Source organism: Bos indicus, chromosome 29 (assembly GCF_029378745.1).
Source record: "Bos indicus isolate NIAB-ARS_2022 breed Sahiwal x Tharparkar chromosome 29, NIAB-ARS_B.indTharparkar_mat_pri_1.0, whole genome shotgun sequence".
Lineage (NCBI taxonomy): Eukaryota > Metazoa > Chordata > Mammalia > Artiodactyla > Bovidae > Bos > Bos indicus.
The window spans coordinates 49,531,415-49,559,375 of record NC_091788.1 but is presented as its reverse complement, the minus strand read 5'-3'; the positions used below and the strand labels follow the sequence as shown (position 1 = coordinate 49,559,375).

Sequence of the window (27,961 nt, the reverse complement as noted above, 5' to 3'; positions counted from 1 at the left end):
ACTGCAGGCGGCCGAGACCTCAGGCAGGATGTGGAGGGGCCCAGGTCAGGCTGCACATTCAGGGGCGTCGTGGGACCGGGGGATACAGCTGGGCAGGGGGGCTCCCTGCAGGTCAGCCGGTTGGACTGGGGAGGGGTGGTGGTCAGTCCCCCACAGGTCCTGGGCGGGCTGCATCCCAACGCCGCGTGGGCCCCTCCGCCCCCTGCCCCTCTGTGAGGCCAGCATGTGAGCCTGCCCCCCTGGGCAGCGCAGCGCTGGCAGGGGGAGGGTGGGGGAATAGGGGGGTGCTGGTATTCCTCGGGGGGGGGGGCCCAGCTGTGCCCAGCACATGTCACCAGGAAGCCCAAGGCCCTCGCCACGGGCGCGCGGCTGGGAGCAGCTGGCCACAGGCAGGCCCCAGAACAAAGAGCCTTTGAGCAGCGTACGCGCCTGCCCTGCGCACTCGGGCCAGCTGACCCTCCCGGGAATGCCGAGGCCGGCTCCCTCTGTGGCTTATCGGGTCCCACGTGGAGGTGGAACAGCTGGCCCTGGAGCCCGCCGGCCGGGCTCGGTGCGGGGGACACCAGCCCCCACCACGGGAGCACCTCCTGGCCAGGACTGGGCAGCCGCGTGCCCTCTGCAGACCTTGCCCTGGTTGCCCGCACCCCCGGCTCCGGTGGTGGCGTGGGCTGGCCCCCACGTCTGCCTCTCCTCTAGGCCCCTTGTCTGCCTGGTGAAATCCTGTTTACCCCAGAACACACAGGCATCCTTCTCACCCAGGAAGCCTTTGAGGAACCAGGAGCTCCTGCAAGGGCCCCCCAGCCCCTGAGTTGGCTGCACGTGGCATCCGTGGGGCTCCCGGGGAGGACGTGCAGCCTTCTGTCTGCAACCCCAACCTCTGCTTTCCATCAGCGCCCACCCCTCCAGCCCACAAAGGTCAGCGCTTAATTCCCGGCAGTTAAGCTTCTCACTGTCTTTAAAATTGGTTTTTCATTATGAAGATAACAGAGCAGTAACATCTGAGCACCAGGGAGATAAAGATAAGGGCCCATGAGGCTTCCTTGGTTGTTTGGCAGAAGCACAGAACAAACCCTTTCATCCGAGAAACCAGGCTCCACGTGTAGGCTCAGATGTGCGGGGCTGAACCCCCAGGCCACTTGCTATCTGTCGCTCGGGGGCTGGGCTCACGGGCTGTTCCCAGAGCCTCTGAACCAGGTGGTGCGGGCAGTGCTGGGCCTCAAAGCCCCCTGGACTGCGGACCACCTTCCCGATGGTTGAGAGGGTTCACAAGCTGATAGAGACGAAGCGACAGATAAGACGGCCGCGTGGACCTTCACCCCTCTTGCGGGGAGCAGTGGAGCCACGGCGATTACGAAACGCCCGAGGAATCTGTCTTCCCCCCTCTGTGGACCGGAGCTGGAAAAGCCAGATAAGCACCTGCGTCGCTGAACCTTTATCTCAACTCTCAGGCTTTGCAGATCTGCTGTCAACCCCCGTCAGCCCTGAAACCCCGTCTGTGGGTGTGGGCCGTGCCCCTTACTGGTATCGTGGTCGAGTCCGGGGGTCCGGCATCCGGCTGCCCCCTGGCAGGGCCTGCTCAGGCAGAGTGCAGGGGTCCCCAGACCAGCGCCCCCTGCCCAGCTGGCACTCAGGCTCAGGGGCTCAGACCCACCCGTGTCCAGCAGTGGCCTGACCTCTGCGCGTTGCTTCCCCCCCCTTGTCCTCCCCCAGGGTCTTGGCTGGGCCGCGTGGCTTTTGCACACAATGCCTGAGCTCCATCTGCTCATTTAATGCTGAACTAACACATGTGCCGTGAAGATTCAGAACCAGGGGCTCCAGGGCGGCTGTTTCTGCCCTGCTGGACTGGCCCTGAAGGTCCAGGCGAAGGCCTGAGCGCAGAGCCGCAGGGACATGGGGGCGTTTGTGTCATGGAAAAACACATGAATCACGCAGGTCACTGTTTGCAAGCGCGTTTAACTTGTCAACAGTATCATGCCCTGACCACCTCCGTCTCGTTTCGACCTTCGTCCTCACCCATCAGCAGCGGTTCCCATTTGTCCCCACCGCCCCCACAGCCCCTGACAACCAAGGACAGGCTTTATTTTTATTAGCATTGTAGCAACATGCGTAGAATGTACAGTTACTGTCCTAACCATGTTTAAGTGCACAGTTGAAACATCACGCTGTCCGCCTCCAGAAGGTCCCTATCTTTCCAAACAGAGACTCTGCCCCATTAGCCACTCCGTCCCCCGCCCCCCAGCCCCTGGCCCCACCGTCGACTTCCTGTCTCTCTGGATGTGACCCCTGCAGGGGCCTCCTGTGAGTAGGATCACGCAGGATTCGTCCTTGTGTGTCTGGTGTATGTCACTGAGCGCAGTGTCCCCAAGGTTCGTCCACATCCCAGTCTTGTCAGCGTTTCCTTCCTTTTAAGGCTGAGTGAGATTCCACTGGGGGCGGGGCAGGGGGCACGTGGGTTGCTTCCACCTTCTGGCTGCTGTGAGCCATGCTGCAGTGCACACGGGTGTGCAAACATCTTTGAGCTCCGACTTCCCGTTTTCTTCTCCTTTCTTCATTGTTTGGAGGATCCGTCCAGGAGTGGGATTGGCGAACGTGTTCTATTTTTGATTTTCAAGGACCCTCCATCCTGCCTTGCAAGGTGGCCGCGCCGTCGTGCGTTCCCACCAGCCGTGCACCAGGCTCTGGCTGCTCCACGCCTGCCCCAGCACTCGCTCGGTCTCTCTGGCAGCTGCCGACCTGATGGGTGTGGGCGCCTCACTGTGGGTTCACAGCTTGCTGATGAGCAGTTGAGCATCTTTGGATGTGCTGGGGGGCCATTGTACGTCTTCTCTAGAGAAATGCCTTCTTTAGCAGAGTTAGTCGCTCAGTCGTGTCTGACTCTTTGCAACCCCATGGACTGTGGCCCGCCAGCCTTCTCTGTCCGTGGGATTCTCCAGGCAAGAATACTGGAGTGGGTTGCCATTCCCTTCTCCAGAGGATCTTCCTGACTCTCCTCCATTGCAGTCGGATTCTTTACCGTCTGAGCTGATTTCTTCTTTACCGATTTTTAATTGAGTGGTTGCTTAGGAAGTTGATTTTAGAAATAAATTTAAATTTTGCAAATAGTCACTGCCAATGGCCACTCCACACCCATCGCCCGCGATACACACAGGGGGCCCGGGACCTGCTGCACAGCAGGAGGGCATGGGCTCCCCCTGGGGGGCTGCCTGGATGCTCAGAGCCCCCAGGTCTACCTCCCCAGCCTGCTTCCTGCAGGCATGGAGTCTCAGGTCTGTGCCCTGGTCTCAGCGCCCAGCTGCTCAGAGGCCTCTGGTCTGTGAGGCTGCCCGCAGCTGGGAGGCGACCTTGCTGTGTCTGAGGGATGGTGGCTGGGTGGGAGGGGGGTGGGAGAGGGCCCTCACCCCTCCGGTGGTGGCGGTCTTGGCAGAGGTCCCTGGTGGGAGGACGCCCCCTCCCCCATCTGCAGAACGGAGCTCAGGGCTGCATCCTTGACCTCTGCTCACATCCGGGCACACGGGCCCCACGTGGGGCCGCGGATGGGGCCTCCGCACCGCCTCTGCTATCAGTGGAGGAGTCAGGTGTGCTGGGGGGCTCTGGGGGGCGGGGCGGGAGCCTGAGCTAGACTGGGAAGGGGGGCGGGAGGCGGGAGGAGCCAAATACAGAGCACTGGGGACCGGGGGTGGGGTGTGTGCCTCGAGCCAATGGGAGGCTCTGGGAGGCCCAGGGGAGCCTGACCCTCCCTGGGCGTCAGGGGCCAGGCCAGGGGCTTGAGCAGGGGGTGGGGGAGGGGTCGGCCGTTGCCGGGCCCTGGGGGAGCCGGAGGCCTCTGCGGCTGCTGTAGGCCTGTGCGGGTCCTGGTCTGCAGAGACGGCTGAGCCGTGGGCCTGCCCCTGCCCAGGGTGGAGAAAGCCCAGGGCGAGGAGGGCGGCTGGGCAGGGGAGAGGTCATCCTCTGGGTCTGATTGCTGACACTAGAGGCTGGACTCACTGGCTCTCCCCGGAGCCGAGAGGAGTTGTCCCTGCCCTACCCTGGGCCTCTTGGCATTGGGCTGGGGGGTCTCCTGACTCAGAGGTGGTGCCACAGGACGACGTGGGGTCAGCCCTCCTACAAGCCCTGGCCCACCCACCCCGAGCCTCCACAAATGGACAGTCGAGCCCAGTCAAAGCTCTGGAGCAGCCCCCAGCCCAGGGTGGCTGGGACCAGAATTCCTGCCCTGCCACAGCTTTGGGCCTGCCTGTCTGCCCTCCTGGCACCTGGGTCAGTGAACAGGGGGCTCCAAGAGATGGTGATGGCCCAGGCCACAGGGAGGCCCCGGGTCCCAGTGAGCAGCACCCAGTCCTGGGGCCCTGGACCTCGGGGAGGCTCTGGGTCCCAGTGTGCAGCGCCCAGTCCTGGGGTCCCAGCTTTGCCCCAGGTGCCACCCTGCCCAGCGCATGGGGCTGGTGGCATGGAGAGCCTCTCACCCCAGGGCACGTGTGTGCCCACTGCCCCAGGACCTCCCCTGCCCAGCACGCTGGTGGCAACACTTTGATGAGCACTGCGGCTGGGTCTCGGGCTCGCGGTGACAGGGTGAGGGCCCCCAGCAAGCAGCCCAGCCTCCAGCTGCATTCCAGACTCAAACAGGATTTGGGGATTAGCCTTGTTTTAAATTATCCCTACACCTCACTCCTCCAAAGGAGGAGTCCTGCAGCCTGAGCCCACCAGCCCCAGGAGGGCCTGGGTAGCTCTGAGTGCGAGGCTAGGGTAATCGAGTGGAGGGAGGGGTGGGGAGCACCCCAGCAGCATCCCAGGAGGCGCTTCTTCATCTGAATGTCTGTTGTAAGCTCTTTTCTTATGGTCCTAAGACTTCTACTGCATTGAATATACTTAGGACGTGGCTGAAGAATGTATTTAAGTGATTAAAAACAGGCATCAAAATAAGAGAAAAATCTCTTTCGTGGTTGATCAACCCAATGGTGTGTGGATTTGCAGAGCTGGGGTACAGGCTCTGGGGACTGCTCTTTGGGGGAAATCTGTCCGTCCCCTTAGGGCCATCAGTGGGCCCATGGCCCCCTCCTCTGTGGAGATGCTGGCATTTACTGGTGTCTCAGCTCTGGGGACCTGGAGGTGGTGGCTCTGTGGCCCTTGTCATGAGGGCCAAACACGGAGCCGGACCATCCACACCCGCCTCCGTGCACTGCTGGGGCCTCCTTGGCCACCATCCGCTCATCACACTCTCTTAGGACCGGCTGGGCCGGAATCTTGGGAAACACACGTACGAGACAAAGCCCTTGTCCCAGGGAGCCCCAAGCTGCTCATCCCTTCATTCGGCAGAGCCAGGTCCAGGCCACCAGGGCCATTAAACGTGGCCCCCGCCCTGGTGGGCTCAGCCACCCTCTAGGCCCCAAGGCCACGGGGCCTGCACGCGTCCACACCCTCGAGCTCCACTGTCCCAGGTGCCCCCAGGAGTTCACACCCCACCCTGACCAACTCGGCCTTGCCCACCAGAAACCTTTTCACAAAAGGAAGCCGGTACACTTCCCCACCTTTTCTCCCAGCACGCCCTGAGCGTGCCCTAGACACACTCTGGGTGCTGTATGCCAGTCTGACTGCAGAGCCCTGGGAAACACCCTCCACCGTGGCTCCCTGGGGAGGACAGGCAAGGCCGGGCGTGGGACCCGGGCCTGTGCCCTTCCCCGTGGGAGCCGAGTGCTCTGGCAGGGCTGGGCCCCCGGGGGGAGGACGGAGCAGGACAGCAGCTGCAGACGGCGCCCTCAGGCCTGTCCGAGGGGGCCTTCTCAGAACTTCCTTCCTCTACGAGGCCGAGGAACAGCCCACTGTTGGTGCCCCACACCTCGCTCTGACTGTTCAGAGCCCCTTAGCATTTCTTTTGCATTTAAGAGGGCTATTTCTGGGTGAGGGGGGACCGTCTTCATGGTTTTGAGAGGGATGGCGTTGAATCTATGGATCACTTTGAGTCGTTGAGTCGTATTGACCTCTTAACTGTATTAAGTAGTCCAGTCCGTGAACATGTATTCCCATTTATTTGTCGTCTTTCATTTCTTGAAACAATCGTTTTCATTGTACAAGTCTCGAACCTCCTTAGTTGATCCATAAGTCCTTTTTTTTTTTTTTTTGCTGCTAGTGTAAATGGAATTGTCTTATAGCGTTCTTTCCATATTGTTCATGGTTTGTGTATAGAGACGCAAAGATTTTTGTGATCAACTTCCCTGGTGGCTCAGATGGTGAAGAACCCGCCTGCAGTAAGGGAGGCCCAAGTTCCATCCCTGGGTTGGGAAGATCCTCTGAAGAAGGGAATGGCTACCCGCTCCAGCATTCTTGCCTGGAGAATTCCATGGACAGAGGACTCTGGCGGGCTACAGTCCATGGGGTCACGGTGTCCTACTCTGCTGAATTCATTATTAGATCTGACAGGTTTTTCGCATGGAATCTTTAGGGCTTTCTATACCTAGGATCATATTGTCTGTGAACATGGATAATTTGACTTCTTCCTTCCCGACTTGCCAGTGTCTCATTTATTCCCTAGCAGCCCTGGCCGGGACTTCAGTACGGTGCTGACTAGACGCGGTGAGCGCGGGCGCCCTCGTCTTGGTTCCGAGCTTGGAGGAAATGCTTCGAGCCTTTCCGCGCGGCTGCGCTGTTCACTGTGGGGTTTTCATTTGTGACTCTCGTCGTCCAGTGGCAGGTCCCCTCCGCGCCTCGTTTGATTACAGTTTTTATCCTGAAAGGTGCTGAACTGTGTCAAGTACTTTGTGTTTTTACGTCTTTTGTGATCAGGAGATCACGTGATTTTTCCCCCTCCATTCCATTAACGTGATGTATTGTATTGCTTGGTCTTCATGTGTTGAACTGACCTTGCATTCCGGGTGTAAAGCCCACTCGGTCATAATGTCTCACCTTTTCTCTGTGGTACCGAGTGCGGCGGTGGGCCTGGGCTTGGGCGGCTGGCCTGTCCAGGTGGACGATGCGGCAGACGGAGGCCCAGGCCGCCTGCCCCCCCACCCCCACACGTTTTCTCAGCAGAGGCTCCTGGCATGGCGCCTACCCCAGGTGCAGCTGCAAGGTGAGCTCACGCGCCCTGCCCCCGCAGGAGATCGTCCTGGTCGTGTTCTTCGGGACGGAGTATGTGGTCCGCCTCTGGTCAGCTGGCTGCCGCAGCAAGTACGTGGGCATCTGGGGCCGGCTGCGCTTCGCCCGGAAGCCCATTTCCATCATCGGTGAGTCACATCTGCCCCCTAGAAGGTACACCCCAAGGTTTCCAGACACAGGCTGGGCACCGTCCCCTGGAATCTGGCAGATAGACCCCCATCACACACACCACCAGGCAGAGTCGCCTCCTCCAGCTGTGAGGGGCTGGAACCCAAGGCCAGCGGGGTGACTTCCCAGGCGCCCCGATCAGCGGCCAGGTCTTCTGCCCCCAGATGCTGCTGACAGGGCAGGGTTGGGGTCTGGTCACACTCAGCACAACCTGAGTGTCCACCGCCCTCAGCAGCCCACGAGCCAGGGCTGGGCGGGGGGCTCGGGTGGCCTTGGCATGTGCCTGGGATGGGGGCCCGGCCTCCCCCTGCGGGGCCCTGTCGCGCTGACTGCCAGCCTCTGTGCTGGCGTCTGGCTGCCTGGCTGGTGACGGCGGCTCTGCCCCCCAGACCTCATCGTGGTGGTGGCCTCAATGGTGGTCCTCTGCGTGGGCTCCAAAGGGCAGGTGTTTGCCACCTCGGCCATCAGGTAGGTGGGGCTGCGGACCGGCGGCGTGTGGGTGCGAGTGCTGGGGGGCAGGCTCCGGGCCCACGCTGAGTCAGGTGCAAGCACTGGCCCTGGGAAGCAGGCTGGGACCCCAAGGTCTGGGGGCCGCAGTCTGCTGATCTGTAAACTGGGGTGATCCTGGGGCTGCCCCCCAGAAGGCCATCTGGCAGCCCAGGGAATTGAGGAACGTGCGGGTTTGGCTCCAGGCCTGTGTGCAGCCCCTGCCCTGACGCTGTGCCGCAGGGCCGCCTGGCACCCACAGGGGCCTGTCCTCCGCAGGAAGGGGGAGGGCAGCGTCGATGGGCGGGGCGGGGGTGCAGGGCCGCCTGGCGCCCACAGGGGCCTGTCCTCCGCAGGAAGGGGGAGGGCAGCGTCGATGGGTGGGGTGGAGGCACAGGGCCGCCTGGCGCCCACAGGGGCCTGTCCTCTGCAGGAAGCGGGAGGGCAGCGTCGATGGGCGGGGCGGGAGTGCAGGCCGCCTGGCGCCCACAGGGGCCTGTCCTCCGCAGGGGCATCCGCTTCCTGCAGATCCTGCGGATGTTGCACGTTGACCGCCAGGGGGGCACCTGGAGGCTGCTGGGCTCCGTGGTCTTCATCCACCGCCAGGTGTGTGGTCGGGGGGCACGCAGGGCCCTAGCGCAGCCTCAGCTTGAGCCAGCCCGGCTGTCCCCACCCCGCCCCCTGCCACCGAGGGGCTGGAGTCCCTGGCTGGCCAGGCAGGTGGTGTGCCCACGTTCCCTCAAGCTGGGACAGGAGACGCTCGGGTAGGTGGAAAGATGGATGTGCAACGTGGGAGAAGCATCAGGATGCCCAGAAATCTGAACCTGTGCAGATCCTGAGCAGCCCTGTGAAGGCGGGGTGGGGGCCAGCCTGAACCCCTGCGTGAGGCCCGTCCCTGCGACTCCCCAAGGTCCTGCGGGAAAGAGCTGGGTGGGCGGGCCAGGGCAGTGGCTTCACTCCTGGACGGGGAGACCCGATCTCACCGTCGACAAGTTGGGGAACCTAGATTATTTTCCAAGCCCAACGTCTGCCTGTCAGACATGCTGGCTTTTAACGTGGAACTTTCGGGTAATGGTTGGAGCTGGTCTCCGGCAGGACCTCACCCCTGCACGTGATGCCTGTCTGGGGCACATCTGCAGGGCCCCCGGGCGCCCAGGGGCGCTGGCTGACCGAGCGCCCTTCTCTGTCTGTCTCCAGGAGCTCATCACCACCCTGTACATTGGCTTCCTGGGCCTCATCTTCTCGTCCTACTTTGTGTACCTGGCCGAGAAAGACGCGGTCAACGAGTCGGGCCAGGTCGAGTTCGGCAGCTACGCGGACGCCCTGTGGTGGGGAGTGGTAAGTTGGCACCTCTGAGCCGTGAGATCACTGCACACCCCGGGCCCGGACAAGTGGTGGGGCACAGCGTGTCGCCCCGGGTCCTCAAGACCCGCCCCCCCGCAGGCTTGAAGCCTGCGCACAGGCGTGTCGTTGGGCGGGCGGCCGGGTCCCACACTGGACGCCCGGAGCCTAGCTGTCGCTGTTGTGGGGCCCCTGACGTTTCTATCTGTGATCCTGGCTTGGCGGAGGGAAGTCTGACGGGATGGAAGGCGAGTGTGCGAGGGCCACCTGCTGGGGATGTGGCCGCAGGCGGCTCCAGCTCCTCCCCCAGCCCTGGGCAGGGCCCTTCATCGCCGACCACCCCCACCCCTGCCCCGAGACCCCCGCCACCCCAGGGCCCACCTCTGTGCGGCTCAGCGCCAGGCCCCCCAGTGTCCCTGCGCTCAGGAGCTCATGGTCAGGTGGCTGACAGAGCCCACCACACCAGGCCGGGGACCTCGGGAGAAAGCGCCGAGCTCCCCCATTCTGACAGGGCGCCTGGCCCGCGTGTCTGGCGCTGGCTGTGGCTGGGGCAGTGTGCAGGGTCCCCGGGTTCTGCTCTGGGGGGCAGAGGTGGCACTTGGCCTGGCCGTGGATGGCTGCAGGCGCCTCAGCCAGGGCCAGGGTGTCTGAGCCACGCACACCCCCCACCCCACCCTGGGGCCTGGTTGTAATAGGAACCCAGCATCACTGGTGTGGGACCTCAGGGCACGGAGGACGCCCCCCAACAACCCTCCACTTGGGCCTTGTGGGGAGACAGGTCCCAGGCTCTCCTTTAGTCACAGGGTGGTCAGCAGCTTACTGGCCTGGGAGCGGCACGCATGGGGTCCCGGTGCCCTGGACAGACCCTGGCTGTGGAGGGCAGGTGGGAGAGTGGCCCCATCTCTGGGGCATCAGCCGGGCCTGGCCCCTCTCCCTCCTCCGCAGGGGGCACTGGACCCAGTGCCCGGGAGCGTCCAGGGCAGCCCGAGCCGCAGAGCGCGTGACGCCAGCCCCGGGTACGAGATGCCCGAGGTCAGGGGTGGCTGATGGAGCCCCTTTAAGTCGGGGGCTGGGTGGCTGATGTCCAGGCCTGCTCAGCCCGGGAGAGGAGGGGGTCTCAGGCTGCACACACGAGGTGGGGCTGAGGCCTGGGGGCAGCGCCGGCTCCACGGAACTGCAGGTCCAGGCTGAGCTGGGCCCTGGACATGTCCACTTCCGACCTGTTTCCTTCCAGAATGGTGGCGGGGTGGGGGACTCTGCCTCTGCCCAGGGCCCCCACCCTCCATGGGGAGGCCTGTCCCTGCTGCTCTGGGTGGGGCAGGAAGCTGCTCACGTCTCCATCCCCACCCCCAAGAGGCCAAGGCCGGGGCTCCTCATGTTGGCCAAGTCAGCATTTTTTTTCTGGAAGCTTCCAACATGCCAGGCTGCCCGGGAAAGGTGAGGATGTGCCGACCTGCTCTGATACTGCCTGCGGGCTGGGGCATGGCTGGCCCCCCAGCAGGTTTGGAGGGAGGGCACTTCGTCCCCTGCTCCGGCAGGGGAGGGGTCACTTTCTGGTAACAGGCAGGGCCTGTGGAGGGACACACCATCCGGGACCATGAGGATCCCCAGGGCCAGACGGCGCGGTGGGAGGCGCGTGGGTGTGGGGTGGGGGGGCTCGGCTGGTGAGCGGTGCCCGGCCCCGGCCCCCCCGCCCGCCTGCCTTCCCGGCCTCTCCCTTGGAGCTGCCCCCGGCCTGGCCCCTGCGGGCCCTGCTCCCGCGCGCACACCTGTGCAAACATCCGCCCGCCAGCCGGGAAAACGGCCCCTTTGTGCCCAGCTTGGCACCGGTGCCCCGGTCTCGCCGTCAGCTGCGGCCCCAGCCTGGCCATTGTTCCCGCGGGCTCGGTGCCCCCGCCACCCGGCTCCGGGCAGACGACCCCCATTTGCAGCCGTGGCGCCCCTGCAGCTGTTCAGGCGGGCGGAGCAGGCCGGGCTGCAGTTTGGGCTATGCCCCCGGCAGGTCCTGGACAAGCAATCAGGACATGCGAACGGGACCGCCCGCGGTGGGCTTCGGGGCCGGGCGGCCCTCCCCCTGCGTGGCATTGCTGCGGGCCACCAGGGCAGTGAGCCCAGCCCGCACCCTGAGGCTCCCCACCTGGGGCGGATGGCCCAGGGCCTGCCTGCAGGCTGTGCTGCTGCTGGGGACTGGCACAGCAAGGCCTGCTGGCCGGGCAGGCTACCCTCCATGGGCACACAGCATCGCCCCAGACCAGCTCCTCTGGCTGGACACGGGAGACGGACCCTGCGGTTGGGTGTCTGGGCTGTGGGACAGGCCCTGCGCTGTGCTTCCTCTGCAGAGCCGGGGGTGGGGGCGGGCTGGGGGAAGCCTGCCAGGACCACGTGTGGACCCACTGGGCAGGCTGCAGGTGCCCCGGCACCCTCAGCACCAGGCTTGGCCGGATGAGTGGATGCGCCTGGGAAGCGGTCGGTTCTGTCTGGGGCCCACGGGGTGCCCACAGCAAGGTGAACCACCAGAACCGTGCTTGCTCATGCTTCTGGAGACTGGGAGTCGAGATCAAGGCTGGCTGCCTCCTGAAGCTCCAGGGGAGCGTCCTTCCCACCTCTCCCAGCCTCTGAGGCCCAGGTGCTCCAGGGCCTGTGGGCGTACCTTCCTTCTCCTATGGGGAAGCCGGTCAGTGGGTGCAGGGTCCACGCGAGAGCTCAGGACCGTCTCCTCTCAAGGTCATTAACCCAGTCACATCGACAAAGACCCTCTTTCCAAACAGGCCTGTGTTCCGAGGGCCCAGGGGCACACGGACGCTGGGGGACGCTCCACCGCCGGGGACAGCACTGTCCCAGGTGGACTCACAAGTCGGTCCTCCACTCACCGAGCCTCGGTTTCCAGGCCGGGGTCGCCTCCACTCCCCCCGCCCTAGGTGGGGCGCCCGACGCGGGGGCGAGAGCTCCCCACCCCCTCCCAGCGTGGCGCCCCACGCCTGGCTGCTGAGGTGTCGGGGAGGATTTAAGACTTTCTTCTCTGCCCTTGGAACAAAATGCGTTTGTTTGTATTAAAGTTTGAGTGGAGGGAAAAGCAGCCTTTGCAAACACGGGCTTCTCTGTTTAGCGCCCGGGGGTCTCAGATCCGGAGGTTGCCAGGCTCTGTTTACCCCTGCACCTAAATTTAGAACTGGGAGTGAAAAGGGTGGAAGCCGCCCTGCGTTCCACCGCTGTTTAAAACTGAGTCTGACTCCGGTTCCTTGGCTCCAGAAGGTTCTACTTCCCAGGCCGGACTGTGTCCTGGCAGGGTGAGGCCAACAGGTCTGGGGGCTGCATGGGGGGCTGGGTGAGGACAGGGCCCCCAGATATTCACAGGCAGGGTCTGTGGGCCCCGCCCAGTGTGGGGGCCCGTGTCAGGCCCTCCTCTGGAGTTGGGGAAACTGAGGGCCCAGGGAACAGTGGGCTGCCCCCCACCTGACAGCGTCCAGGGCTCCTCCCCTGCCTGGACTCCGTGCAAAGGAGGGGGTGCCCTGCAGCTTTGATGGGAGGGTCCACAGGACCCCAGGCCACCGCCAGCTCTGAGTCCCTCCTGCACCTGTCATGGGTCACGTATGCGGCTGAGACTGTGGGCGCTGAGAGCTCAGCCAGAGAAGGGTCTTCACGGCCGGGTGTTGCGGGTTGAGTAGGGTCCACAGGGCGGGTCCGTCTCTCCATCCTTACCGTCCAGGGATGGATTCTTACGTGGACTCGGCAGGCCCAGTGAGGGTGGTTTCAGGCCTGGTTTCCTCTGGGGTGGGGTTCAGCCCTTGTCATCTGGAGAAAGAACTTTCCGGCTTCAGCTCGAGTGAAAGAAGCACGGTCAGCATCCGGAAGACAGGCAAACAGGAAGCAGTGAGGTGACCCGGCCAGGAACTGGGGTGGAGCCTCGCTGACCTGCCGAGTGACCCTGGGCCTTGCTGGGTGTAAGGTGGGTTCCCACTTCCGAGAGCCGGGGGAGGGCCGTCAGCGAGAGCTCGGAGAGCCTACGGTGTCCGGGGTGTGCTTTAGTCGCTCAGTCGTGCTCGACTCTTTGTGACCCCGTGACCTGTAGCCCGCCAGGCTCCTCTGTCCTTGGATTTCTCCAGGCGAGAATACTGGAGGGGGTTGCCATTTCCTTCTCAAGGGGATCTTCCTGACCCAGGGATCGAACCCAGGCCTCCTGCATCGCAGGCAGATTTTTACCGTTTGAGCCCCTGGTGCCCAGTGAGGGCTCAGCAAAGGCTGGTTGTGCATTTCAGGGGCCGTTACTGCTCACGGTTCTCCTGGTGGCCCCGCAAGCCAGACGCCAGGCGGTGACCGCCCCCAGCTGATTCACACTTGCGTGTCTGTGGCCGCCAGGCGGTGACCGCGCCCAGCTGATTCACACTCGCGTGTCTGTGGCCGCCAGGCGGTGACCGCCCCCAGCTGATTCACACTCGCGTGTCTGTGGCCACCAGGCGGTGACCGCCCCCAGCTGATTCACACTCGCGTGTCTGTGGCCGCCAGGCGGTGACCGCGCCCAGCTGATTCACACTCGCGTGTCTGTGGCCGCCAGGCGGTGACCGCGCCCAGCTGATTCACACTTGCGTGTCTGTGGCCGCCAGGCGGTGACCGCCCCCAGCTGATTCACACTCGCGTGTCTGTGGCCGCCAGGCGGTGACCGCGCCCAGCTGATTCACACTCGCGTGTCTGTGGCCGCCAGGCGGTGACCGCGCCCAGCTGATTCACACTCGCGTGTCTGTGGCCGCCAGGCGGTGACCGCCCCCAGCTGATTCACACTCGCGTGTCTGTGGCCGCCAGGCGGTGACCGCGCCCAGCTGATTCACACTCGCGTGTCTGTGGCCGCCAGGCGGTGACCGCCCCCAGCTGATTCACACTCGCGTGTCTGTGGCCGCCAGGCGGTGACCGCCCCCAGCTGATTCACACTCGCGTGTCTGTGGCCGCCAGGCGGTGACCGCGCCCAGCTGATTCACACATGTGTGTCTGTGGCCGCCAGGCGGTGACCGCGCCCAGCTGATTCACACTCGCGTGTCTGTGGCCGCCAGGCGGTGACCGCCCCCAGCTGATTCACACTCGCGTGTCTGTGGCCGCCAGGCGGTGACCGCGCCCAGCTGATTCACACTCATGTGTCTGTGGCCGCCAGGCGGTGACCGCGCCCAGCTGATTCACACTCGCGTGTCTGTGGCCGCCAGGCGGTGACCGCGCCCAGCTGATTCACACTCGCGTGTCTGTGGCCGCCAGGCAGTGACCGCGCCCAGCTGATTCACACTCGTGTGTCTGTGGCCGCCAGGCGGTGACCGCGCCCAGCTGATTCACACTCGCGTGCCTGTGGCCGCCGAGGTCCATCACGCCCTTCAGCCCTGCTGGTCCTGAGGCTCCTGCTCCCCGTGGCCCACAGTCGTGTGTGCATGTGTGTGTTTATGCCCCTAAGCATGTGGGCCCTTCCTGACCCCTCGAGGCTGGCAGCAGGCGCGGGTGGCCCCGGGCACACCAGGCAGCCTGCCCTGGGGCCAGGGCAGAGCTGTGACCATCTCAGTTTCCCCATCTGTAAAATGGGGTGGCAGCAAGTCTGCCTCTGAGGACCAGCTCCCCGAGAGGCCACGATCCCAGGAAGGAGGCCCTTCTTCCCACTGCTTCAGAGACATCCCTGGGGTGACAGGGCCTCTTGACCCAGCTGGTTCTCCCCGCCGGCACGTCCCCGAGGTCCTGTGTGTGCGGGGCACTGGGGCCTGCAGGGGTCAGCCGCCCTGGCCGCACGCGCTCAGAGACTTGGTTGAGGACGGTCATGGTTGGTCGTGGTCAGCTGTGGTCCTCGCTCTGTGATCCCTGGGAGGCAGGAAGGGCCGCCGAGGAGATGTCTGCGCCGGGCGCCCAGGGCAGAGTCCGGGGCCTCTGCTGAGGGGCTGTGGGCCTGGCCCTGCCGAGGGGTGGATGTGGCCTGGGCAGGGCCCAAGGGCCCACAGCATCCTGCCAGGGGCTGTGTGGGGCTCCCTTGTGCCCCCCAAAGGAGGGAGAGAGGCAAGCCCCCGCCCCTGCGGTGCTGGCCCCACGGCGCCCTGACCCCTGCGCCTTCTCGGCCGTGGTGATCACAGGCTGCTTTCCAGAGGCAGAAGGGGTGCTCGCATGATGAGGAGCCCTGGGCCTGCATGGGTTTCGGTGCTTTTATTTATGATTTTCCTCGGAAAGGAAGCGGGCTTGTTTGGGGCTATATGTTTGCTTTTGTTTTTATCCCGAGTTTGCAAGCCTGGCTGGGTGGGCTCCTCATCATGCGAGCTTCTATCTTTTCAGCCTCCTCCCTGAGGCTGGGTGAGGCCTGGAACCGCCCCCAGCGCAGCAGCCTCTAGCCTTGGGTTTGTCCTCTGCACCCTCCCATCCCGGCCTCACAGCAAGGAGCCGGGATGTACAGCCCTGGTTTGGGGCCACCGCTCATTCAGCAGTGGTGAGACCCCCGTCAGACGGTCCGGAGCTCACGGCGTGGCTGCACGTTGGCCGGACCGTGCTGCACCCCTGGTACGAGCGCTGTGGGTCCACTTCTGTCTTCGCCCCCACTCCTGGCCGCCGCTTCCCACCCTGGACAGATGGCCGTGGCCTGCAGGGTGGCGGCAGGCTGACCACGTCCCCAGTGGAGCCGGGCTCCTAGGCTGGGCCTCCTGCTCCCCCCACAGCCCGCTGGCGTCCATGAGGCGGCTTTAGAAAAGAGGAAACGGAGTGACACCGTGCGGTGTATCGGGGGGACGGGCAGGCCCTCTGGAGTCTCCAGTCCCGGGTCTGTGCCCGGGGGACGTGCAGCTCGGCATTCCGGATCGCCTGCCATCGGGGGCGAGCACACAGGCCGTAAACAGCCCATTCCTGAGCTGCTTGTGTCTGTAAATTCAGGAAAAACAAACAGCTCTGTGGGGATGGGCCGTTTCCTCCGAGAGCTGGAAGGATGTCGTTAACTTGACAAAGGAGGTCTGTGACAGGGTCTGAGGAGCCCGGAGCGTGCCCTGCACCAGGGGGTGGGGGACACCTGGCCTCCCACACCGCGGTCCTCACCCAGCCTCCGAGCCCAGACTCGGTCACTCTCACTCCCCGGGGCCTCTTGCCTCTGCCCTGGGCTTCCGAGCCGTTGCGAGTACCCATCTCCTTGTGGACGACTGTGCTGGTCTCTGTCTGTGTGGACACATGCAGACCCTTCTGCAGAGCACGCTGAGTGGCCTGGCTCGGGGGGCCTGACTTAGGGGAGGCCCAGCCACCCGTCACAGGGCTGTATGCATGTGCTGACAGGACGAGCTGGGACTCTGGGCACCCTGGGTCCCCTTGCCAAGCTCAGAGCTGACTCCTCGAAAACCCAGCAGGCAGCCCACGGCCCAGGTTCTGGCACCGGCAGGCACAGCCAGGGTGAGTCCCGAGGCCCTGGGAGCCAGCCTCAGATGCCAGCAGCAGGCGAGCCTGCGGCGGGATGGGGGGCGCAGGGGATAGCAGTCCCCACCCCGCTGTTCCGGCACACACCCTGGACGGACAGCAGCCCCACCATGGACAAGACGGCTCGTCTGGTTCTCCCAGAAAGAAGGGCGCATGAAGCATCTGGTGCCCAGGCTGGCGTCTAGAAGCAGCGTGCCATCTGTGGCCAGGCTCTCTGTGGAAGATGGGCCTGGGATGGGGGCTCCTGGCCTCCTGGGCGGTGGGCCTCCTCGGCACGGGGTGGGGTGGTGCAGCGAGGCCGAGCTCCCGTGCACACGCCGTGGACTTGCTTCCTTTGTAGCATTAGGTTTGGGCTCCAGACCCTGTGGGCTGGGGCTCTGGCCTCGGAGCTGCCCAGCCCATCGGTGCAGGGCTCTCTCCCTGGCCTCTGTATGCATGCAGCAGGTTTTGGGTGGAGGGGCTTCCGGCTGGACAGACGCCTGTGCTGAGGTTCTGGGGCTGATCGCCACCTGCTGTCCTCCTGCCCGCAGGTCACGGTCACCACCATCGGCTACGGGGACAAGGTGCCACAGACGTGGGTGGGGAAGACCATCGCCTCCTGCTTCTCCGTCTTCGCCATCTCCTTCTTTGCGCTCCCAGCGGTAGGTATGCTTCGGGTTGGTGGGGCGTCTCCATGGCCCCTCAGCCTCCTCTGGGTTCTGGGGGCTGGTTGGGGTGGGGGCCACCCCGTGAGCAGACACCCAGAGGTGGCCCACTCAGACCCCTAGCTTGCTCGCCACACGCAGGGTCTCTGGAGGCACTGACCTGGTCTGTGGGGCCCGCGGCACGGAGCCGGGCCCAGGGCGCCCAGTTTGCCTGCCTCCCACTCCTGCGTCTGCAGGGCGTGAGCCTTCCCTCTGTCCTTCCAGGGGATCCTCGGCTCCGGCTTTGCCCTGAAGGTGCAGCAGAAGCAGAGGCAGAAGCATTTCAACAGGCAGATCCCGGCGGCAGCCTCGCTCATCCAGGTGACGGCCTCCCCGCCCCGCAGCCTTGGCAACGTCATCTGGTCGTCCGTGTGGCCTTGTCACCCGGGGAACACGCACCGGGTCTGCTCGGGGAACCGAGCGTGGCCCTCGGCCCCCAGCACGGCCGGACCCTCTCCCATGGACCCCCTGAAGGGTGGAAGGGCGGCGGGCCACGGCACGGACTCGCCTGCCCGGTGTAAGCCCTGTCCCGGGAGCTGTGGGATGATGCCAGCCGGCTGGTGGGAGGCACGGTGCTGGGGAGCCCAGCTCCCCCTGTCCTGCGGGCCAGGCTCAGGGACGAGGAGGCGGCCTGGCCAGTCCTGCTGTGCCTGCTCCTCTGGACCTGTGGCCTCTGGCTGCAGTGGCCCCCTGAGTGTCTGCCCTCAGCCTCATCTGTGTGGGGGCAGGTCTGGGAGGGAAGCAGGAGTCAGCAGGTGGCCGTCCCCCAGGGGGTCAGGGCCTGCCTGTGCAGCACCCACGGGGCTCGGTCCTCCCGGCGGGGCCCGGTGACCCAGGAGCGCGGGCCACCTTCTGGACCTACACCTTTACCTCCCAGAGGCTCGCGTCTCTCCAGGGCCGAGGCTCAGAGCGCCGGGCCTCTGGGGGTGGGGCAGGGGCTGCAACTGCCCTGAGGCCCCTTGTCCCCCCGCCCCCAGGCTTCTGTGACGAGGCTCCAAGCCCGACAGCAGTGGGGAGAGGCAGGTCCCAGAGGCAGGCGGCCCTGAGCCCCTGGACGTGGGCTCCAAGAACAGCCTGGAGCGCAGGGCAGGCCTCTCAGTGCCAGTGAAGCCTGGGCACAGGGACCACTGGCAGACGGTGGTGTCCCGAGGTGTCCACCCAGAGCCTGGGAGCAGCAGGAGCGGGCCTGGGGCTGTGGACGGCGTGGCCGGGCGGGGCCGGGAGCAGGGCCATTGTCTCGTGTCAGCCCGGACGCGGGCCCCTGTGCCCATCAGGGTGGCCCGGCCCCCAGGGCTGAAGGACCCCTGGGCTGCAGCAGCAGCAGCTGCAGCTGCAGCTCAGCGGGGGGTCTCTGCCCTGTCCCTCTGGAGCCTGTCCGGAACCACCGCCTGGGGCCGGACGCTAACCCTGGACAGGAAGGAAGTGGAGGCAGCGGCCCTCAGGCTGGGGGCTCGGGCCCCGCAGCTGGTTTTATGGCTCCACAGCGTCTCTCAGGGAGACCATAAATCAGGCAGCAAATGGCCCGCCTGCAGGAGGGGGTCCGTGGACTCCCCGCGCGGTGGGTGTACAGCCTCGCGCATGCCTCCCAGGAGATGGGAGAGGCCTGGAGGGGGATGAAGGGCAGCTGGAAGCCCACCCCTGCCTGAGGGGCCGGGGCATCACTGCCCAGGAGCGTGTCCCTACCGCGTCTCCCTGGCTCCCATGGCCGGCAGCGCCAAGGCCCTCAGGGTGCGTTCTCCTACGAGCTCCTGGCCACCCTCCTCATCCCCAACACCCTGCTTCCTCCAGGTCACCCCACGTGGCAGCTGCCAGGAGGGTCTCTAGGCCTGAGACCTTCACCCACACGCCGTCTGGAGGTTCCCAGAAACGGGGTTCCTGGGGGGCGGGTGGTGCTGCCTCCTGGACACTCAGTCCTCCCTCTGCTGGCCTGAGGCCCTGCCCCTTGGCGCTCCCTGCGAGCGCCCCACCACAGCGTCCCCGGGGGTGGACACAGGGACTGGGGTTCGCAGGCTTTTGTGCTGTCTGAGCGTTCGCACCGCCTGGGGAGGCGGGGGCGGACTCCGACCCTTGGGAAGGGGCTGGTGGGCAGGAGGCCCCGAGGCCCAGCCAGCAGGGGGCCCAGGAGGCGGTGTGGCTGCAGGGCCTGCACGTGGGCCTGTGGGTGAGGTGACAGCCGCCCTTCCCGCTGGTTTCAGACGGCCTGGCGGTGCTACGCAGCGGAGAACCCGGATTCCTCCACCTGGAAGATCTATGTCCGGAAGCCGTCCCGGAACCACGCCCTGCTGTCCCCCAGCCCTAAGCCCAAGAAGTCCGCCATGGTAACCGCCGGGTTGCTATTGGGGGGAGGCCGCGTCACAGCCAGGGTTGGCCCTGACCCTTCAGTCCCGCGTAGCCGCGTCGTCGTGGGCACTGGGAGTGTGCACCACGCTGGGCTCCCGCCATCCGGGTGGCCCAGGACTGGCCCCGCCAAGGCCAGCGCTGGGCAGGCCCAGAGGAAGGCACCACGGGGAGAGGCCCGGCTGGATCCTGGCCAGCCCTGCCGGCGGGGTGCTCTCCACAGGCCCTGGGTGTTGGGCTGTCTGTGCCGGGCAGGTGAGTGGCAGGGTGGCCATGGCTGCCTGGCTCAGAGAAGAGGGCCTTGGGGGTCTCGGTATAAGGGAGCTGAGGCAGGCTCAGGTGTGAGTCCCGAGAGTGCAGGGTGACTGGCCCGGCAGCGGCCTGCCTCCGGCCCGCACCCACACCGCCCTGGAGAGACGCCGTCTCCCAGGCGCTGGCTGCCTGCGAAGCCTCTGCACCCGCCGTTTGCTCTGCCAACACTCCTCCCAGACCCCAGCGTCGCCGGCTCGCTCACTTCCTCCCAGTCACCACCTCAGAGATGCGTCCGCTGTCCGTCCGTCTGTGCACCCCGCTGCCCCGTGCTCTCAGCCCCACCGGCCACAGCCCTCATTGTCCCCTGCCCTGGGGCGCACCTGTCTGCTTACTGTCTGCCAGTTTCTGTCCGCCTGCCCCCGAGGCTGTGAGCTCCCGGGGGACCGCTGGCAGCACCCCACACTGCAGCCCCGCCCGCCAGTGTGTGAGGGTCCTGGAGCCCGGCCCTGGCAGGTGCCCCGAGTGTGTTGCCAACAATGGTCAGGGGTCAGCAGAGGGCCCCGGCAGGGGATGCGCAGGACCTGACTACTTCCTGTCTGGATTTCTAGGTAAAGAAGAAAAAGTTCAAACTGGATAAGGACAACGGGGTGAGCCCAGGCGAGAAGGCGCTGGTGGTTCCCCACATCACCTGCGATCCCGTGGCGGAGGACCGCAGGCCCGAGCCCTTCTCAGTAGACGGCTACGACAGCACTGGTGAGGAGCCCCCACTCACGGTGGGAGTGGGGGTGGGGGTGGGGACGGGCCCTCCCTCAGCTCTGAGCAGGGCTGCCAGGGCCTGGGGGGTTGGGGCGGCCTCGTGTCCCCAGCCGGTTGCTCTTGTCCTGGGGATGGCTGGCACTGCCACGCCTGCTCCGTCAGAGCGGGCCCTGTCGCTCATGGAAGTCCTGCCCTGCCCTGCCTTGGGCTCTGGGTTTCTGGGAGCCAGGCCCTGCCTCAGCCATGCTAGACACCTGGCGCCCAGGCCTGGCGGAGAGGAGGGGCCCACGGTTCATGTAGACCCCTGTCCCAGGAGGAGTGGGGCTGAGGGTCCTAAGCCAGCCTGTGTGTGCCCAAAGCTGGCCCCTGCTCAGCTCTGCAGCTCTGCTGTCTGTCTCCTCCGTGTCCACCTCTCCCCTCTTCCTGGGACCCCCAGGGTTCCAGTTGGCACCAGGACATGCCAGTGTGTCAGGGGTTGAGGCTGGTGCCGCTGTCTCAAGTGTGGCCGAGGGGGCCGAGCCCATGTGGTGCTGGTGGGTGCCTGGTGCCCTGTCCGCCATGTTTGTGGGTGGCTAAACCGTGACGTGACCTCCGTGTCTGGGCACGGCCTGCAGAGGGCAGGGTGCTCTGGGAGGAGCCATGGCCCGTCCGTGCTCCTGAGGCTGTCTGTAGGCGTCCTCTTTGGGAAGCTGGGTGTGCAAGACCCAGCCTGGGTGCCCGGGGTCTCCTCACAGACCGTCGGGCCCCTGGGATGCGCCACCCGCCTGCCCGCTGCCGTGGGCACAAAGGACGATTGTGCCCGCCGTCCGGATCTGGGCAGGACCATTGTCACCACGCAGATGGGGCTTTCTGCGCACACTAATGCTCAGGTCGGCACGGGGCGGAGCTGCGCTCGCTGTTGGCTGAACAGAGCCCCCGAACGCGGCGTCCATTCAGCCCGCACGGCATTGTGGAGTCCTCTGTGTTGCCTGCGGAATGTTAATGAGGGAGCAGGGCCGGGAGTCAGGCGCTTTCTGTGGAATGGCCTCGCACGGAGGGCTTTCTCCTTCTTGCCAACGAGATAAGTCCACCCAGCCCAGAGCTGCCGGCCGGGCCCGGGCACGCAGAACGCCTCTGCCCAAGGGGTCCCTGATGCACCCACCCGGCGGCTCTGGGGAGCCCTGGGGTGGGAGCAGGGGCGCGCCTCCAGGGTAGACGCTGTCACAGGGACAGGCCCACAGCCCCACTCCCAACACTGGGCACCACCCACTAGGCTGCACCCAACTCCCACGCCAGACCCTGACTTGAACCTCTCCGCTCCACACACAGTGCCTGTCTACAGCACACACCCCTAGCCCTGCCCACGGTGCCCGCCGCGCCACCCACAGAGCGTCCACCCACATGCCTCTCCCCGCCGCAGGCAGGGCTCTCTGTCTCGGGCTGGCGGCTGCTCGGGCTCCTGTCCTGTGACCCTGGGACCCCGGGTCCCAGGCACAGCCGGTCTGTGGGTCCCAGAGCCCTGTTGAATCTGCTCTAATCCCCGGACGGTGGCCCCATCTACAGGGCCAAGGAAGGGCCTGGCAAGCAGCAGGACCATCTTAGACAGAGGTGTTCAGGAGCTGGCTGTTCCTCTGCATGGTGACCTGGATGCGGCTTCCCGCGGTTCCCCCGCCTCCTTCCTGTGGGGCTCCCACACGTGCGAGGGCTCTTCCCATCTGTGACCTTGACCAGGCCGGTGGCCCTGGGCCTGAGTCATGACTGGAGCCAGCAGGTGCTGGGCGGGCCAGATGGCAGAAGGCCACGGAGCAGGAGGGGCCACAGTCAGCTCTGTGCCCTGTGGGATTTCCTGGGGTGGCACCCATGGAGCGGTGAGCAGGACTTGGTCAGGACCCACGGGCAGGACTTGGTGGCAGGTCAGCTGGGAGCTTTCAGTGATGGTGTCTCGGTGTGGGGAGCGGGGAGGAGGCAGAAACCAGCAGGAGAGGGGACCTGCGGCCTCAGGGGTTCCCCGGGTATCGGTAGAGTTGGGGGCAGCGTGAGGTCTCTGGGTGAACAGAGCCGTCTGCTCCCAACACAAGGACTTCAGACAGAATTTCAGAGAATGAAGGGCGGGAGCCCACGTGCCCGCTTTGTGGAAGGACCACGGCGATGCACAGAGACCTTGCCTGCTCCAGGGGTTTGCGGCGCCCTCACGCCGTGTCCCACCCACCAGGTCCAGCCTCTTGCCTTCCTGCGAGTGGAGGCTGTGTGAGCCCCGCCCCGGTACTGACCATGGCCTGGCCGCCTGCCTGCCTCCGGCGCCTGCACCTCCCTGAGCAGCGAGCAGCGGGCAGGACAGGCTCTCGCGCCAGCACCCTCCCGCTTGGTGGCCTGCTGCGCCGTGTTTTGCTTCGACTTTGCAGACTGTGCTCGGCATTAGCGGCTCATTGTTGACAGTGGAGGCTCGTATTTGCTGACAGATTTGCCAGTTTTCTGTGTCTCGGTTGGCGTTTAATTTCCTTCTTCCTGAAGCCGGTGCTCTCTTCCGGGACAGGCTGTCGATGGCCCACTCGGTTCCTGCTTGTCTGAGATTTCCGTATTTTACTTTTGCTCTTGAACCATGGTCCAGCTTGCTAGAACAATATAGGTTGAGATCTGTATTTTCTTTAATTTTTTTTAAAAAATTTTAAATTGAAATATAGTTAATGTACAATGTACCAGGCATACAACAAAGTGAGTCAGATATATAGATATAGATATATGTCTTTGTCGTATTCTTCTTCACTGTAGGATATCAGAGATTTGCATTTTCTCTGGACGGGCTGGAAGTCCACCACCAGCTCCCAGCTGGTGTGCCGTCTGGAGCTGACCAGCTTCTGTAGGCGACCCATCCTCTCCTCTGATGACCTTGAACCCCTTCTCTTTGACTTTGGTGTTCTGTAGTTTCACAACAAGGTTCTGTGACCCCTGACTCTGTGGGTTTGTGTCTTTCATCAAGGGGGAGATCGGCCCTGCAGGGTCACAGCCTGCCGCCTGCCCTGACTGCTCTGGTCTCTCCTGGAAGTGTCAGCTCAACCCTCCCGCGCAGTGCTCCTCGCCGTCTCTGGTGCCGCCTGTCTCTGTCACGGCGCTGTGCCCTCAGTGACACTATCTGGTCTCCTAGCTCCTCACCCGCGTCTCAGTTTCCACCTGTTCTTTCTCTCCCGTGTGTCCCTGTGTGAGGGTCTCATCTGCTTGGTCTTAGCATCCTGTATCTTCCTCGTGCGTGACATCATGGCTTTGAGCCCCTTGAATGTGCTGATCCCACCCTATGCGTCCTGGAACATCGTCAGCTGCGCTCATGGAAGAGTCTGATTCTGTTTGCAGCGGCCTCTCTGATGCTTGCCTCCTCATGGGCTGTGGGCTGAGGTGGTGACTGTGGATGTTTTGTATCTGTGGGTTCCTCTGCGCTCCGGTTGAGGGGACGCTGCTCTGGAGAGGCGACCCCGTGAACCACAGCAGGACCTGCGTGCAGTGGGCGTATAGGTGTGGGGCTTCCCAGACAACCTGTGTCACAGGCCCTGTGAGAGCGAGTCTGAGCACGCCCACCGCTCGCACTCTAGGCAGACGGCCGCTCTCCCCGCTGCCGGCCCGTGCGAGCGTTCGCCTGGGCTTTGTGGTGCTTTGTCTGCGTCTGCCCTTTGGCTCTTGGTCCCTCTTTTCGATGTGGAGCCTCAGCTGCCAGTTCCTGCCTCACGTGGTTTCAGGTGCAGCCTCTTCCCTCTGGGGGCTGCACGGTCCCCACTGTAGCTGCTCAGGTGGGCAGCCCAGGCAGCCTGTGGGTCAGAGCCAGGACCGCCTGCCTGCCCTCTCCACTGGGAGGACACGTGCCCGGAGCCAGGTGAGCCCCGTGGTGCCCGCAGGAAGTGTGCTCTGTTCCAGAACTTGCAGAGAGACGCTGTCCACTCCTCTTGCCAGAAACGGAAGTCCTCCTCTTGGAAATGGACAGAGCTGCTCCTGATGAGAGGTGGGGCGTCCCTGTTGGCGGAGGCTGGGAGGGGATGCTCCAGGTTGGGACTTCTCTGTGGATCCCTTGAATTCTACTTTTAACACAGACTTGGAGACCCACACCTCAGATACCGAGTCACAGTGCTGTGGGCAGGCCAGGGACGTGTGTTGGTAACAAGCCCCCGGTTACCCTGCAGCTGGTGGCCTGGGAAGCAGCACAGCTGTGAGAACAAGGCGCTGCTTCTACAGCACCTGCCACACGCCGCCTTGGCCTCACCTGGGACTAAGCTGCCGTGTGCAGGACTGAACGGGCTCCAGATGCCCTCCTGGCATCCACCTGCCTGGCCTGGTCTGAGGGTGTGGCATTCTCCTGGCTCTAGACACCACACTTCACTCACGCAGCCCCAGGATCACGGGGAAGTGGTGTCATGAGGTCTTGCAGGCCAGGGCCTGTGACCCCTGCAGTAGGTGTGGGGGTCAGGATGGGCCTGTGGCCCCTCCAGTAGGCGTGGGGGTTCCAGATGGGCCCTGTGGGCCCTGCAGTAGGTGTGGGGGTCAGGATGGGCCTGTGACCCCTGCAGTAGGTGTGGGGGTCAGGATGGGCCTGTGGCCCCTGCAGTAGGCGTGGGGGTCAGGATGGGCCTGTGGCCCCTCCAGTAGGCATGGGGGTTCCAGATGGGCCCTGTGGGCATGTCCTCACGTCCTGGGTCAGAGCCTTCTCATTGGCCCTCTTCCCTGCTCCTCACCCCTAGCCCCTCCTCTCAGCCCCAGGGCTTCGCCAAGATGGACTCGCATTCTCTTCCACACTGCCTTCCCCTCTGCCGTCTGCCCTGGGCAGTCAGTGAGCAGCTTATCAAGGGTACCTGCCTCAGGCCCACTCAGAGCCCTGGGATCCCCGTCCCCTCGGGCTGTCATCCAGATGCCCCGGGTGTCTCACGAGAACCTGGCCCTGACGCATCTGCCCACTCTGCCCCCGGGCGGCATCCCGTCTGCACCATGGCCAGGCTTTTCCACCAGGACCCCTTTGCCCAAAGGTCACCTCACCGCTGCCCACCTCTTCATGACCAAAAGCTGTCACTCCCAAACTTCAAGCATTTCCTTCTTTTTTTTTCTGATTAAAAACGTGGCATATGCTCCTTGTGAACCTCTGAGACACACACAAGAGAACAATGAAGAAAAGCAAGCTCTGGTTGTCTCAGCGCCCAGATAGCAACTGCTGAGCTCTGGACAAATGTCCTGTCTCCTCACTTGGAAAGAACAGACACACCTGTTCCGCCTACACTGTCCAGTATTGTTCCTACTTCTATCGCTTCTGATGTGATCGTTACCAAGCATCACATTAAATTCTTGTAGAAGGGATTTTTTGCTCTTTCCGCTCACACGTGTATGCCAATGGTTTCGTGTTCCTGACGTTCTGTCTTCGGAAGGGTCTGCAGGGTGATCTGGAAATATAGTGGGCAAGGATTCTGTGACATGTTTCTGATTTTGCTGAAATTGGATTCAGTATTTTACTACTTCGATTGGCGGTGTTGCTGGCTTTTAAACTCTGACGAAGAAGTAAAATCCCCAATTAGAGAATATTTAGAAAACTAAGAACAGAAACACTCTGTATCAGATCCTATAATCTATAAAGTATTTAAAGATGACTACTGGTTCATACGATCATACAATGTATCTAAATATGACTTTAAGTCCAATAGCCAAAAGGGAGAAAATAATGAATGACATATAAAAGGCGAAAGAAACAAATCCAGGATTAGAACTGGAGATTTTAACACAGCTATCTCAGAAGCTGACAAAACAAGTAGACAGAAAAGCAGTGAGGATAAATGTGTGTGTGTGCTCAGTCATGTCCAGCTCTTTGCGACCCTGTGGACTGTAGCCCGCCAGACTCCTCTGTCCATGGGATTTTTCAGGCAAGAATACTGGAGTGGGTTGCCATTTCCTCATCGAGAGGATCTTCCTGACCCAGGGATTGGACCCTTGTTTTCTGCGTCTCCCACATTGCAGGAGGATTCTTTACCTGCTGAGCCATCAGGTGTAGCCCAGAATAATCCTTTCAACCAAGATGACCCAGTGAACACTTGGAGACAGTCGTTCTAGCAGGAGCACAGCATGTACTGTTTCCGAGGGTACACAGAACACTCACGAGATAGACGCGGGTTCTGAACCCTAGAACAAGTCCCCGTCCATTTAAAATGATTCAGGTGATACGTACAGTACGTCCTCTGACCATGGTAGAATCCAATTGAAAATCAGTAGTAAGAAGAGCTCTGGAAAACCCTCACATATTTGGAACCTGAATAACATGCTTCAAATAGCACAGGGCCAGAGAAGAAATCCAAATGAAAAACCAGAAAATACTTCCAACTTGATGAAAAAGAAGTACGGCGTGTCAAAATCTGTAGGTGCTGTTAAGGGCGGCAGCAGCACGAGAGCAGGGCCCAGCCAGCCGCGGCTCCTACCACAAGAAACCGGGAGAAGAGTAACACACTGACCCCAGAGAAGCAGGAACAAGAAAATGATAAGCTCAGAGCAAAATGAAACGGAACACACAAAAACAAAATGCATAAATAATGAAACAAAAATACGATTTTTTAAAAAGAATATCAATACAGTTGATAACCCTTTACCCAGAAATATCTGGAGCAAAAGAGAATACACAGAGTATCAGGATTGCAGGATTCGGTACAGATTCTACAGACGTAAGAAGGATCATAAGGGACCAGTCTGTAAATTCAGCAACTCAGATGACATGGGAAAATGTCTTGAAAGATGTAAACTACTCAAGATAGATAACCCAAAGAGTTCTCTGCCTGCTGATAAAATCAAAGTTATAGTTCAAAACATCCCCCCAGACATTCTCCAGGACCACGTGGCTTTACTGCTGAATCCTGCCAAACATTTAAGAAAAAATAAAGTCAATTCTAGACAGCATTTCCTGGAAAATTAAAAATTAGGCAAGAGTTCCAAGCTCACTATAAGTTTTACAGAAATTAACAAAACTGAATCTGAACTCATATGGAAATGCATTGCACGTGACCTAGAACATAGAAACACGTTTGAAAATCAAGAAAGCTGGGGCAGTGCATCAGCAGTGTGCTAGCATCAAGGTAAGCAGACAGGCCGGCAGAGCAGCCGAGGCAGCCCGGAGAAGCCTGCACGTTACGGACAGCTGACTTTTGACCAAGATACAAGGGCAGTTTGGTAGAGAAAGGATAGTCGTTCCAACAAACAAGGTCGGAACAATAGGATACGCATCTGTCAAAAAAAAAATGAACCTGGATCTGCATCTCATCTCAAATATAAAAATTAACTCACAGGTTGTCATAGACCTAAATGTAAAGTCTAAAAACATAGAAGAAAACATAAGGAAAAAAAATCTTTGTGACTCTGAGTTGCAGATTTCTTAGACATGACACCGAAAGCAAAAGCCAGGCCCTGGAACAAATTAATTCAACTTAACAAAATTACAACTTTTGCTTTGAGAGACCCTACTAAGAGAA

General features: G+C 62.6%; 1 protein-coding gene across 2 annotated transcripts in view; it reads left to right on the top strand.

Moving 5' to 3' along the window:
* The window catches only part of KCNQ1 (potassium voltage-gated channel subfamily Q member 1), a 381,156-nt gene that overhangs the window by 87,814 nt on the left and 265,381 nt on the right, over positions 1-27,961 (top strand). For both annotated transcript variants that reach the window (XM_019954464.2, XM_070782429.1), the window contains exons 3-10: positions 7,088-7,214; positions 7,644-7,722; positions 8,250-8,346; positions 8,938-9,078; positions 17,013-17,123; positions 17,391-17,486; positions 19,361-19,483; positions 20,363-20,507. In XM_019954464.2, the coding sequence (XP_019810023.2) occupies positions 7,088-7,214; positions 7,644-7,722; positions 8,250-8,346; positions 8,938-9,078; positions 17,013-17,123; positions 17,391-17,486; positions 19,361-19,483; positions 20,363-20,507 (919 nt within the window). The remainder of the gene's footprint in view (positions 1-7,087; positions 7,215-7,643; positions 7,723-8,249; positions 8,347-8,937; positions 9,079-17,012; positions 17,124-17,390; positions 17,487-19,360; positions 19,484-20,362; positions 20,508-27,961) is intronic.